At 46.7% G+C, this 13,673-nt stretch overlaps 6 protein-coding genes across 6 annotated transcripts; 3 read left to right on the forward strand and 3 right to left on the reverse strand.

The window, feature by feature from the left end:
• Positions 1-265: 265 nt before the first annotated feature.
• E1B28_002013 (uncharacterized protein) lies at positions 266-1,893 on the reverse strand. The gene is made up of 7 exons (XM_043147995.1): positions 1,401-1,893; positions 1,280-1,345; positions 1,184-1,208; positions 965-1,124; positions 656-887; positions 438-579; positions 266-380 (listed from the first exon to the last, which is right to left on the reverse strand). Exons 1-7 carry the CDS (start codon positions 1,461-1,463, stop codon positions 358-360), a joined length of 711 nt encoding a protein of 236 aa, XP_043016709.1. The 5' UTR covers positions 1,464-1,893; the 3' UTR covers positions 266-357.
• A 132-nt stretch (positions 1,894-2,025) lies between these two features.
• On the forward strand, positions 2,026-3,433 carry E1B28_002014 (uncharacterized protein; the record flags this gene model as incomplete). Its single annotated transcript, XM_043147996.1, has 8 exons — positions 2,026-2,211; positions 2,286-2,334; positions 2,429-2,635; positions 2,687-2,795; positions 2,850-2,982; positions 3,044-3,103; positions 3,171-3,343; positions 3,393-3,433. The coding sequence occupies exons 3-8, from the start codon at positions 2,546-2,548 to the stop codon at positions 3,431-3,433; spliced, it is 606 nt and encodes a 201-aa protein (XP_043016710.1). The 5' UTR covers positions 2,026-2,211; positions 2,286-2,334; positions 2,429-2,545.
• Positions 3,434-3,603: 170 nt separating this feature from the next.
• Positions 3,604-5,267, forward strand: E1B28_002015 (uncharacterized protein; the record flags this gene model as incomplete). Its single annotated transcript, XM_043147997.1, has 3 exons — positions 3,604-3,902; positions 3,968-4,163; positions 4,228-5,267. 3 exons carry the CDS (start codon positions 3,604-3,606, stop codon positions 5,047-5,049), a joined length of 1,317 nt encoding a protein of 438 aa, XP_043016711.1. The 3' UTR covers positions 5,050-5,267.
• Positions 5,268-5,302: 35 nt separating this feature from the next.
• Positions 5,303-6,718, reverse strand: E1B28_002016 (uncharacterized protein; the record flags this gene model as incomplete). Its single annotated transcript, XM_043147998.1, has 4 exons — positions 5,303-5,995; positions 6,067-6,271; positions 6,335-6,608; positions 6,667-6,718. The coding sequence occupies 4 exons, from the start codon at positions 6,716-6,718 to the stop codon at positions 5,303-5,305; spliced, it is 1,224 nt and encodes a 407-aa protein (XP_043016712.1).
• A 2,657-nt stretch (positions 6,719-9,375) lies between these two features.
• Positions 9,376-11,875, forward strand: E1B28_002017 (uncharacterized protein; the record flags this gene model as incomplete). The annotated part of the gene is made up of 9 exons (XM_043147999.1): positions 9,376-9,474; positions 9,531-9,806; positions 9,947-9,960; positions 10,012-10,256; positions 10,307-10,376; positions 10,435-10,446; positions 10,503-10,760; positions 10,816-11,008; positions 11,081-11,875. The coding sequence occupies 9 exons, from the start codon at positions 9,376-9,378 to the stop codon at positions 11,873-11,875; spliced, it is 1,962 nt and encodes a 653-aa protein (XP_043016713.1).
• Positions 11,876-12,142: 267 nt separating this feature from the next.
• Positions 12,143-13,624, reverse strand: E1B28_002018 (uncharacterized protein). Its single transcript, XM_043148000.1, has 4 exons — positions 13,506-13,624; positions 13,224-13,444; positions 13,110-13,168; positions 12,143-13,051 (listed from the first exon to the last, which is right to left on the reverse strand). Exons 2-4 carry the CDS (start codon positions 13,429-13,431, stop codon positions 12,497-12,499), a joined length of 822 nt encoding a protein of 273 aa, XP_043016714.1. The 5' UTR covers positions 13,432-13,444; positions 13,506-13,624; the 3' UTR covers positions 12,143-12,496.
• Between the last annotated feature and the right edge of the window lie 49 nt (positions 13,625-13,673).

The raw sequence follows: 13,673 nt of genomic DNA on the forward strand, positions 1-13,673 counted from the left end.
AACACACCATTTATCATGTCCAAGTAGCTCAAATTGGCGGTCAGTACGCAGCAATCAAGTTTCAAACTAGTAACTTCGATTGACGCCTTGGAGTGATGCACATGCCTCCGGCCGTCGCATCGGTGCGGGGGCCAAATTCTCGGCACCACATTTTCCAGGGATTTGATGCCGTGCTTACGAGATACGAATAAATGCCGAGGCTGCACTGACTACCGACGGCCTCCGGTGTTATAATTACTCTAATCATTCCATTTTCAACATTAAAGCTCAATTGGAAGACCACAATACACAGGTTCAATCGTCAATGCGTAATACGTACCCACATAAATTAAGTAGCAAGTCAGATAAAAGATAACCTTAACAAGTGAAGACCTTCGGACCTGTTAATGTTCAATCATCAGTAGGTTAAAGCCCGGAACAAGATGTCGGATAATTGCCTGGGATCACATAGTTCGTAACAGGAGGGTAATAAATGCTCAGTGTGATACCAGGGTCCGTGCCTTTATATGCTCCCGGGAAGCTGACGGTAGCAGGCGAAGCGCTTCCACCACCAGTTATATTGATTTGAGCGCATTCCATCTATTTGACAAGTGAAGAGAACAAGTCAACGACGTAGGAAAAAGAAAAGGGAAAAGTTCAAAAACAGGGGACATACATAGAATTGAGCACCGGGGTAGGAGCCTGCAGCATGAAGCGCAATAATTTCATGCCTCATCAGGTATTGGCCTGACGGAACGCATTTGGGAATCGTGAAGGTGACTTTTCCATTGTTCGCGATCAACTTGTCCACAGCCCATGTGTTTGTGGATGCGTCGAAACCGTCTTCGTAAATCTTGAACCATTTGAGGCCGGTGACCGTGGATTGGGTCGCACTGGGGACTTTAGCTCTGAGTTTGACACGATAGGTAAGTAAGTGCTGTTCCAAACAGTGATGGAGAATAGGAGTGGTCGAGAACGAACTGACAGGTAAGTGATTATAGGTCCCTTGTGGCTCGCGTCGAGTACATCGGTCGAACCGAGGGTGTGATGCCACTCGGTGGTGACTTGTGCGCCAGCTGGAACGTTGATGACCGCCTGGGAGATGGGTTGGTGGTAGGGATTGATACCTCCGTTGCAGATGATGTCTATCTCTCCGAGTCAGCGGATTGTGGATGAAGATAGATCGACGAGCGGGAGCACGAACCGTTGGAGGTGACGTCCATAATCGGCTGTAGGAGAAGAAAAGAAAGGTTGAGTTCCGACAATGTTCCGCAAGAGGAGGAAGGGCTCTCTGACTTACTCCATCGTAGTCGGGCACTCGAATCCCAGTCAACTGGCCTTGGTCGACACCATTCACATACATTTTCTAAACGTTGGTCAATAAAGATGAACGATACGCTTTACGATGGCAACAACTGTACCTGGAAGATGGTATGCCCGGAGGCATATCCTGCGAGTAACAAAGCGAGGACGACAGACTTCATCGCAATGACAAGACCGACGGACCTGGGGAACAGAGTTTTACGGTCTTTATCATAGTCGAGGAAAATAGTAGGATAAATCGAGCGATATTTTCCAGATATAATTCCGCTTTCCGAATCAAGGTCCTGACGTACCTCTCAAAAACAAGCTCGACTTCTCTTCGGGGGGTATCCTAATTCATGGAAGACCATCGTCATCGTCATACACTTGAATTAAACCCATTCAACCCAAAACGCGGGCAGTGGTAGTATCTGGTAATAGAAAGGTAAGAAATGTAAATCCGGGTTTTTTCCAGTCTTAATTGAGATAAGGCCGGGTTTCGCCTATGACATCGTGAACGCGAGCATGTGCGTGATGACCCTATTCTTGGCTCTAGAGATACATATCTTAACCGTTGGGAAGGTTGTTGGACTATCACGGATCGGGAAAAAGAGAGAAAGAGATACAGTGACACGTGGGAATTTAATGACTACCCACGGTTGAATGTTGAAACTCCGACAGACTCCGACCAATACCCGAGAATTTTTCCTCGCTTTGGCGTTGTTCGACTGCAGCCTGTCAATCATCATTCTTGAACTTCATCAGGCCCTTGTACCCGTACAACATCTTTCGCCGAGCCTGTCAAGCGCTTGTCTCCGTATTTCTGAATGAAATGACTCTACTATTGTCGCCACTCTGAATATCTTGTAGTGCGCCACGGAACAAGCTTCAGCAAACCTTCAGGAACGAACGGCAGATGTACATTTAATGGTTGAATCTTTCTACCGTTGTCGAGAATGTTCCAAGCTGACATTACAATGCCCTTTTTCTGTTTTCTGCTCAAGCGAGGACGATAGAGGTCTGTATAGTTAATGAGATAGAGCGGCTTTCATCGTGAGGATCATCATTTTTTATTCACTGATATGTCAACCTTTTTCTGATAAACTCGCACGCACGGCGCTGGTTTGTTTCACGTATAACTGTCAAGACCGCGAAAATCAAATTCTCTTTTCCACACCAACGGGAGGCTTCTCCAAGTGATTTCACTTCGTATCCTCACTGCTCAGACTGTCCTTACTTGGTGCCCATCCCATCCATTCGAATCATGTTTCCGTTCTTTTTGTTTCATTATCTATTTCTTTTTCTATTCTTTGACGTTTCTGCCCAAGGTCCCCCTTTACCATCAACCAACTTAGTATGAATTTGCTTGATCTAAAGCTACCACGAAATTAACCTATCGATGCAGACTAAAGACCGTTCATACGAAGAGAAAGTATCGACCGCCAGGGGCGCCATAGATATCGAGGTGACCGTTACAACAGACACAAACGGAACATTAAGTTTTTATGATAACTGTGAGTTTACCATTTGAAACAAGCATGCCTACGGAGCTCAAATCCTACATCTAGTTCTAGTTCAAGGACTACCCACCCTTTACTCCCAAATGGCGGAATTAGACACAATAACTCGCAATACGACTTATCGAGAAATTCTGCAAGATCAACTCCCACAAGCGGCGGCAGAATTAGTGTCCTCAGACCTGTATGCTTCGCATTCTCGATTTCTTCTGGTGTCTGTAACTAACTAGTTGTTCCTACATCAGTGTCAGATTCTTCCTTTACGATTCAGATTCGAAAGCTAACTTTCAATTACATGACAATAGGTACTCAATTATCTGTGAGTTGCAGTCCGTGTTTTCGACAGATTCCACATATTGATATCGTATATAGGGTACACGGATACGCAGCCACTAAAGCATATATTGCTTACCGGGATGACCACTTTCTGACGTTGGCGCAACAGTTGTGGGAATTCGGGAAAGCGTATTGTATCTCGGATGAAGACATTGAAGCAAAGCAGAATGCGAAGAAGACCTCGTCTCTCCGAACTGAATGTGATGGAAGTAAGCCTCGTTCTTTCCTAACTATAACTGAGTTTGAATGCGTTGCTAGAATCGTTAGTTGGTGGAGTGTTCCTGGCATGTTCCCCGTGACAATCCATGGCTTCTCCCTGGAACTGATATCATTTCCATCAAGACAACAAACTTAACAAACGGGGCGATTGAGTTTCGAGCTACCTCGTAGGTACCTTATTGTTATTATTTGTGCTCCTGTCACTCACACGCCGTTATAATTAGGGCCTTTTTTACGTGAGAAATCTGATATGCTTTTCTCGTTTGACTTGCGCCTGAACGAACTGGGCAGTTTATCGGCGGTACTGGCCGAAGCAACGTCGAATGCAACCTACATCAAAGCTGCAAATCAAACCCTTCAGTTCCTCAAGAATTTTGGCTACTTTCCACGTTCGGATGATCCTTCAGACCAGAAAGGTATCCTCGCCTTGGATAGCGATCCACCTTGTCATAGCAATTCCTATGTGCAATGGTACCCTACTACCGGGGATATCATCGAAGGACTATCCATTCTCGCATCTCTGCAGGACGATGCAACGACTGAAAGCTTGTTGAGTGGCCTTTACTTTTGTCATCGGTAGTATAAATCGCTGATCACATCCTATTGTCGATTAGTCTCCAAGACGCTATCAATTCGTCTACTCTGTACCGGAACAATCAACAGTCGAATGGTGTCATCCACATGACGAGGATGCCATTTAGCCTCCTGGCAGGCGACCCGTTTCTGGTGCGCGGACTTGGGACGGCATATCGGAAGAATCACATCGAACCTGGTATGCGTGAATATATCAAAGATTTCATAAATATTCAGGTATCACAAGGGTTCCTCCCTTTTGCCTTATTATTGCTACCGATTCTTACTATTACTCGAATAGTACAACTACCTACTGGATGACGCGATTATCCAGCAGTCGAACGTATATGTGGATTCCGGGTCTGGACTGCGACCCCCAGCACGAAATCTCAGCCCGATAAACCAGACATACGCTGTTATGGTGTTTGTCCAGGCTATCGGTTCTGCCAACGACACAGGCGCTGGCGATCCGTCGTCGTCCAGTCGTCCGGGAACAACTGGGTCAGGGTCAGGAGGCGGAACCACAAAAGCCTTCACAACAGGCGCGATAGTAGGAATCGTTGTTGGGATTGTAGCCTTCCTTGCCTTGCTTTCGGGATTCATAGCGTGCCTTTGCCTTCGCAGAAGGAGGCGAGAACGGAAATTACCCTTTATATACCAGACTTCTCCATTTCACCTACCAGACCCGAATTCAGAAATGGACGAGTCGAGTCTTACATCGCCAACATCACTGACATCACCGGGAGTTCGTGGAAAATCCTGGTTGCAGGCTGGGTACTCTGCGCGAACCGACCCATTCTCTCCCGTGTCCTTGACAACTCCGACGACTCCAACAACTCCAGTTTCCTCAAAAAGACCGGGAGTACGAGTTAAAACCCGTTTGGACTCTCCGCTCCCTTCGCACCCTCCAACAGTGCCGTCCGTTGCGACTCCTTCCGAGGAAAACCGGGCTGTAGGACCTGCAGAAGATGTGGACTCTGGACCACTGAACGACGATCCACATGCGAGGTTCCATGCCATGTCGACGACGGAGATGGTTAGGGTCTTGAATGCACGTGTTCAAGCAGAAGGGTTCATTAATGAAGGGCCGCCTTCCTATTTTCAAAGTGAGGTCCAGACTTGAAATTTAGTTGGGTTCTATCTTGGATTTGTTGGCTGTAATATATTGACTGTCATTTACGAACCATGGCTTGTGGATATACCTTTCGTGGACACGTCCAAAGTAGTAGCTCTACTACATCCATTTGAATGTTTGAACTTTACCTTATCCGAATGTTCAGTAGCTTTACGAAAATCGAGAGTAGGTATATTGTACTGATTTACTTATCAATCAAACCGAACTATCTGTACCTCTGTTACACATTCCCATGATTATTTTAACGTCCAACCTGACTTTCCGGATATGCAGGCGGCATATCTGACTCTCTGTGCCCGGAGGAATCGTGTCGTAGACGCGCCATCAGGACTCTAACCAGCTCAGCCGTCGAAACGGCGTGAAGTCTGAGATGGGCCAAGTCATAATCATCGTCTGAAGGAGGTTCGGAATCGACTCTTGGTAGTAAGGTGTTCATTTCGTCTCTGGAAGACGCTGCAACCTCGCTCCTCTGAGCCACCTCGGGTTGAGCGTTTGTACTTTGAGATTCGATGACTCCCGGACTCGGCTCTGACAACGTCAAAGTGCCCGTAGTATTATCATCCATCTCCCTCGTTTCTGGTAGTACGAACGGGGTTGGCAAGTATTCGGCCGGGACTTCAACTTCGCGTTGTGAATTTAAATAGGATTCCTCGCTCTTTTTCCATCTCCGATGATGAGCAAACATCAAAGCCGACAAGATGGCGATGAATACGAATCCCCCGGCGAATGAGCCTCCGATTATTTTTGTTTTCCTATCGTTTTTTGGCGGTGGCGTTGGCTCGGCACGAGGGATATTGATGCTGTTGATAAGAACCATAGTGGCAAATGTTTGGCTTAAAGCTTGGGGAGTCGATGGTGCCCCGGATCCGGCGGTCCAGTCCCCCCCGTAGATGTTCGTTCCGTTGAATGTGGCGTTATGAAGCAGGGTGTCATACTGTGAGGATTACGAAGCACATACTGCGGTCAATGGAGGGGCGTACCGTAAACAAACCGAGGTGTACCTACCTGAATCTGTATGAACGTCTTGAGAAAGTCCAAGTTTGATAAGGGATCCACAGCTTCAAGAGTCCAGTATGCTTCCGATATCCCGCGCACCAGAAATGCATCCCCTTTTGGGTAGCCTGACTTCGCATGTGAACCTAAGTCCAAAATACGATCCGGCCGTGCTTCTTCCCGCTGAACGGTCGCAGAGACTATCGTCTCCCGCAGGCTTACCAAAAAGAAAAGTGAATAACACTCTCACAAGGATTAAGGCGAGTAGCAGACACTCAACAAGTCTAGGGTCGGTGAGGTCCAATTGGAGGTTTCCTGGCCAAAAGCCTCATAGGCCACGAGAGTAGATAGCCCCTCAATTATATCTCCCGTATTTGAGTACACAAAATCTGGGTAAGGGCCGTTTATACATTCACTGCCATCGAAAGCGAAGAGGAGTGGTTCATTGTGAGCACCGTTCGAGCGCGGGAAGTATTCGAAATTTCTGAGAAACTGGAGTGTCTGACTTGCGGCTTTAAAATACGTCTCGTTCTGAGTTTCTTGATAGAGTGCTGCTGAAAGCCTGTCGACAGTTTTCAACTTATCTCTGACCCGAAATAGCAGGTTTCTCACTTGAAGAAGGCCCTGACCAACGGGTGAGCGACGTTTGAGAGGATGAAATCATGGATAGCCGAGACTTACGCGGTGGTGCTAGACTCAATTGCCCAATCTGTAGAACTATTTGTCTTTTTATGCGAGACAAATTAGCCGATATCGATCTTCGAGATGTAATGGGAACTTGCCAAAACACTCCGCCAACCAAGGATTCTGTTCAAATTGGAACATTGAGTCACTGAGTGCTGGCATAAGATCGTTGAGCCCTTGAATAGGGTATACATACTGCCATTACAATCGCTCCGAAGAGATGGACCTTTGGTGGCGATTCTCTTTGATTGGATATCTTCATCCTATATCCAGTACACCCTCCCGATATTCCAGAACTCTTCTGCAAAGGCAAGGCTCGAGAGGTTACCTCGATGAGCTTTATGTATCCTGTTTGCGGCATATCCGTATAGTCTTCTCACGTTTTCAAAATCCCCAGCAAAGATTGGGAAAGGTCAGGCAACTTACATGTAATGTCGTATCTGAGCGAGCAGATTTCGTCAGCCTTCAGAACTAAAAATTTGTAAGATTGAACCTAACACTAATGAGCCGAATAGTCAGCAGATGATTTGGACATCGGATTTTAATGAGAACGTACAAAGGAGACTCTGTAATTACTGCTTGAGCTGCTTATGGGAAATATAAGTTCAGACGGTCCTCATATGTCGTGCCATTAGTGATAAAATCGAAATCTGCCATCTGGCAGTATATAAGAGGTGTTGTACCTAAAGAAACAATTAGGTCTCTAACCAATGCTTGATTGAGTAAATCTGCACCATGATCTTTTAAACTCGTTCCATTCGGGCCGTAGGATATTGTAGCCACGACTACATCCAAAGCCGCACCCGCTATCCGCCCACCGTCTTTATTTGGAGAGACCGACGTCGTCCTAGTGTGAATGTTCGACTTGGAGCCCAGTAACGTCAGAACTTACCAGCATCATTGGCAATAGACCGTGCCACCACATGAGCCCCGTATTTGATGATGACTAGAAAAAGAACTTCGAGAGAGGTGTAGGCGAGAAGCATGTCTGAGAGGATGTGAGATGTTTCAATGGAAAGGTCGCGGAAGAAAAGGGCAGTTCATCCTGATTACATGGACCTTGTAAGCAAAGTAGTACTAGTGAACTACCAGACGCTCTCCGGTCAGATGGTCAGGGCCTTTGATACGCCATACAGCCTTTTGACAGTTCGCATCAATAGTCCGTACGTCGTAACTCTTGGCGGTAAGGAATACTTTCGGTCCCAATGGTCTGCATTCATTATAACCATGGTGAGGGGTTGTTCAATATTGTTGTTTTTGGCAAGGCCGCTACTTTGGGATGCGCAAAAAGCACTCAGGACAGTAAGCATGATGGTTTATGAGGTTTGAAAAGTAAAGAAGTAAAAGCACCTGGCACGGGGCTCTATCGATATCCTCTACAACCAAATTAAATGCCCTTGCCTAGTGACTAGTACTGGCGGTGAAACGAACGCGTGGTGAAAGCGGGAAAAAACCTTGAGTTCCGTTATTTAACTTGATATATCGGTAGTATGGCGTCTTCTCTGTCGATTGGTGAGGTTTTGAAACAGGTGAGATGGAGGATCATGCATTCATGAATGGGCTCCTAGTCCCTTGCACCGCATGCGGGATGAAGGCACCGACTTTGTCCGCCCCATTTTCGCCGGTCGAGGGGAGAGCCAGTCTCTTGCTGAATTCCACTTGGTCAAGGTTGGCTTTTGCCAACCAGCGGCCAAGTTCAAACGCTCCACAAAAAAAAAAAAAAAAAAAAAACCTGACGCGTGACGGAATTTTTGATTCCGAATTATAAGTACGTCTTCTATCTACATTCACACGATTCTTTGCCCGCGTTGGTGCGGATCACTTTGGCATTGTTTGACTGCAGCCCGTGATTGAGTCGCCATCCTTGTTCGTTTTATTTTTATTCTTGAACTTCATCAGGCCCTTGTAACCGTATAACCTCTCTCATCGAGCCTTTCGAAGTCTCGCGCTCAATCTCAGCCACACTTTTGAATGAAATGACTCTACTATTGTCGGCGTTCTGAATACCACGCAGTGCTCCGGAGAACAACCTTCAAGGAACGAAGGGCAGATGTCGAATCTTTCTACTGTCTAGTCGGATGTTCCGCCTCAATATTGCAATGCCGTTCCTCTTAAACAAGGGTGTTGGCTCAGTGTGGTCTTTATTCAATGGAAATATAAAAGCGGGTGTTCGAGACAAGGATCGGTATCCTTGTGTTCCGACGAAGACGTTTTATTGATCCAGAGGCCCCTCGATGTCCTTGATGATCTCCGTTTTATTGAATCTCTTGCGAGATTGTTACCTCTCATGGGTACTATGATTATCGACGCGAGGACGACGGTCTGTATACTTAATGGGATAAAGTGGCCTTCATCGTGAGCCTTATCATTTTTGCATTAACTGATATGTCCACCTTTTTTCTGATAAACTCTCACACAGAGACCTGGTCTGCTCATGTATAACTGTCAAGGTTGAAAACATCAGATTGCCTTTTCCTCACGCGCCCACTGCATTCGAGCCTTTCTAAAGACCTTTCGCAGCCCTTTATATCCATTCCCCCCCCACTTTACGGTCGTTACTTCTGGTGGCTCTCCGGGTGACTTTGCTTCGTATTCTCAGACTTTCCTTACTAGTGGTCGACGATATCCATTCAAATCATGTTTCCCTTCCCTCTCTTTCACTATCTATTGTTCTATCTAGTCTTCGAAGTTTCTGCTCAAGGACCCCCTCCCCCTCTAGCGACATCGACCAACTTGGTATGAACTTCTTGGCTCAATCTCAAACTTGTCACTCAATTGACCTGTCGATGCAGACCAAAGCCCGGTCAGATGGAGAGAAAGCATCGAGCGCTAGGTCCGCTATAGATATACAGTTGACTGTTTCAGCAATAGATGCAAACGGAACGTTAACCTTCTATGATCCTCGTGGGTCTATTGTTTTCAACGAGCATGTCTACCCAACTCAAACCCTGCATCTAGTTCAAATAACACCCACTCTCTACTCCCAAATGGCGGAATTAGACATAATAACTCGCAATACGAGTTATCGAGAACTCCTACAAGATCAACTCCCACGATCGGCGGCAGAAGTAATGTCCTCAGAACTGTAGGCTTTGCATCTCAAATTTCTTTGATGTCGGTACTAAGTAGTTGGTATACCAGTGTCAGGCTCTTCCTCTACAATCCAAATTACAGACTCGAAGCTAACCATTAATTACGTGGATAATAGCTACTTGACTATCTGTGAGTTGCAGTCAGGACTTGCGACAGATTTCATATATTGATATTATATAGGGTACACGGATACGCAGCCACTAAAGCATATATTGCTTATCGGGATGACCACTTCCTGACGTTGGCACAACAATTATGGGAAGTCGGGAGAGCGTATTGTATCTCGGATGAAGACATCGAAGCAAAGAAGAATGCGAAAAAGACCTCGTCTCTTCGAACTGAATGCGATGGGAGTGAGCTCATTCCTAGTCCTTTTTCCGACAAGATAATAACCAAGTTTGAATGCGTTGGTCACAGAATCCTTAGTTGGTGGGGTGTTTCTGGCATGTTTCCTATGACAGCTTATGGATTCTAGCTGGAACTGACATTATTGACATCAAGACAACAAACTTAACGAACGGGGAGCTTCAGTATCGAGCTACCTCGTAGGTACCTTGTTCCTTTCTGTTTGTGCCTCCGTCAATCACACCCCGTCACACTTAGGGCTTTTTTTACGTGAGAAATTTGATCTGCTTTTTCTCTTTTGACTTGCGCTTGAACGAACTGCGCAGTCTATCGGCGGTACTGGCCGAAGCGACGTCGAACACTACCTGCATCAAAGCTGCAAATCAGACCCTTCAGTTCCTCAAGAATTTCGGCTACCTTCCACGTTCGAACGATCCTTCAGACGAGAAAGGTATCCTCGCCTTGGATAGCGATCCACCTTGTCATAGCGCTTCCTATGAGCTATGGTATCCTACTACCGGGGATATTATTGAAGGGCTCTCCATTCTCGCGTCTCTGCAGGACGATGCAGCGACTGACAGCGTGTTGAGTAGCCGTTCCTTTTCTCATCGGTATATTATCGCTGACTATTGTCGATAGCCTCCCTGACGCAATCAATTCGTCCACTCTGTACCGGAACACTCAACGGTCAGATGGCGTTATTCAAATAGCGGAGATGGGTGGCTTCCCGATGAGCGACCCGTTTCTGGTGCGCGGGCTTGGGACGGCATATAGGAATAATCACATCGAACCTGGTATGCGTGAATATATCAAAGATTTCATAAATATTCAGGTATTACATTGTTCCCATTTATTTTTTTGCCTCATTCAAATCGCTACTGATTGTTACTATTACTCGAAATAGTGCAACTACCTACTGGATGACGCAATTCTCCAACAGTCGAACGTGTATATGGACTCCGGGGCTGGACTGCGACCACCAGCATCGACTCTCAGCCCGGTAAACCAGACATACGCTGTTATGGTGTTTGTCCAGGCTATCGCTTCTGCCAACGGCACAGGCGTTGGTGATCCGTCGTCGTCCAACCCTCCGGTAACACCTGGATCAGGGTCGGGAGGCGGAACCACAAAACCTTCCAAAACGGGCGCGATAGTAGGGGGTGTTGTAGGAGGTGTAGCCTTCCTTGCCTTGCTTGCGGGACTGATAGCGTGTCTTTTCCTTCGCAGAAGGAAGCGGGAACGAGAATCACTCTCGATATACCAGACTTCTCCATTTCACCTATCAGGGTCTAACGAGATGGACGAGTCGAGTCTGACATTGCCAACATCTCCGGTAATACATGTCAAATCCCGGTTGTTAAAGGCTAGGTATCCTGCACCGACAACTCTAATAAATCCTACAAGTCCAGCTTCTCCAGTGTCACCGGGAATACGAGTTAAAATCCACTTGGACCCTCCGCGTCCTCCAACAGATCTAGAGTCCTTCGTTGCGACTGCTGATGAAATCCCAAGAGCAGAACTTTCCCCAGAAAACGTGGATTCTGAACCGCTTAACGACGATCCCCATGCGAGATTCCATGCCATGTCGACGACGGAGATGATTAGAGTCTTGAATGCGCGTGTTCAAGCAGGACGGTCCAATATTCATACGGAAGGGCCGCCTTCGTATCCGCACAGCGAGGTTGGTACTCAGGCCTAAAATTGCCTCGCGAGTTCAAGTTTGGACTGTTTAGTTGGGTACATCTTGTTCACTTGGACTTGTTGGTTATTATGTATGGACTAAGATATATAAACTATGGTTTGTAGCCTCTGAACGTTGCTCTATCAGAACAGGTTACGATACATTGTCATTGAGACTAGTATATTGTGCGGCATTGACGATTATTTGCGCGCGCGTTGACCCGGCGCGTTTCGAACTTAGCGAATATGCGTATCCTCAAAATCAGCTTGGAGCGCAGAAAAGGAACCTGGTAGTGAAACCTTGACATTTCTATAAATTACGAGGTGGGGTGGGGATATCTGGTAATAAAAGACAAGATAATACAGGTAGATAACGAGTTTACTGTATATCGCCTTCGAGCAAAAAAAAACTTGACCCAGTAAGAACATATAAAACGAAGAGAAAAAAGCAAACAAATAATTACAACGACATGTACGTTTGTTACCGCCAGCGAGACCCTCTGGACAACTGAATAACGAAATACACGAACAACAATTGCGAAAAAAAAAACTGGGTTGAAAACAAAAAACAAAAAAGAAACACCAAGGGGGCGATAAATAAGTACGCTGAGGGAGGGGACCGGGTAAGGACTGGTGTCACTCAGAGGAACAAGGCAGCAGCGCCAGAGAAAGTAACGACTGCGAGAGTAGCTTGCCAAGGAACGTTGGAAAGCGCAACCGAAACGGCGCCATTCTGGTTATTCGAACCGGTCGAATTGTTGTTACCCGTATTCGCCGTGTTGCCGTTGTTGCTCGGGTCATTGTTCGAACCACTCCCACTAGTACTCCCACCAGTCGGACCAGCCTTCGCGCCAGTGCCGGTGGAGCTTGTAGTAACTGTAGTAACTCTCGCCGTGAAACCCGACGTGTTAACGATAGTGTTACTACTAGGGGTGGTGGTGCCGCTGGTCGTAGTGGAATTCGCCGACGTGCCTCCATTGGCTTGGGTTTGGAAAGAAGGGGGAGGCTTCGCTGACTTCTCGTCCACAAGTTTTCCATTACCCCATCCGATCTTCTTGCCGTTGGGCTGAGTATCTTCCGGTGGAGGTACAGAATTACCGTCCTTGTCAGCAATGGTGAAGCGTGTTGCCCATTGGAAGCCGGATCCCTCGGGTGCGGAGAATTGGAGGAAGTAAATGGCGGAGTACGGGTTGACCTGTTGGATAAAAGGTTTAAGAGATAAAGAGAGGGTTCTAAGAAACTGCGAAACGAACCTCGGGACAGTCGAACTCAAGCTTCCCGTCCTTGTTTCCGTCGAGACCTTCTCCAACGGCTGGTAGCGAAACAATATGAAGAACGAACAAAAAGACGGGAGCACAAAGTCGTACTAGTAAGGTGGACCATCTGTAGATCACTACCCGTCATGAGCTCAACCGCCATGTTACCCCATTTCCCATCTTTATCCCCAGTCCACACCGTACGACACGTTTGTCCCTGTCTAAAGACTGTTCCTGGTCCTGGTTCGGTAGGTGTCGCCTGTGTGCGAACGAGAGGAGAGAAAGCGAGAGCGGAGAGGAACAGAGAGAGGGAGATCATTTTTTTTTAGATTCTAGAAAAGGAAAAAAGGATGAGAACAAACTTCCGGAGAAGTTTAAAGAGAGGGGTCTTACCTGAAAAGGTTGTAAAAACGAATGATGGGTGTTGCAGAGATGTGGATCGTCTGGAAAATGAGCGGACAGGTAAAAAGGAGCGAAAGGCTGTCCCCTTGATGGTGGGAGGAGGAGAAAAAGGGTAACGCGGGGCAAATTGAGTTGAATAAGAATCTATCAAGTTGTGAC

Source organism: Marasmius oreades, chromosome 1, assembly GCF_018924745.1.
Source record: "Marasmius oreades isolate 03SP1 chromosome 1, whole genome shotgun sequence".
Lineage (NCBI taxonomy): Eukaryota > Fungi > Basidiomycota > Agaricomycetes > Agaricales > Marasmiaceae > Marasmius > Marasmius oreades.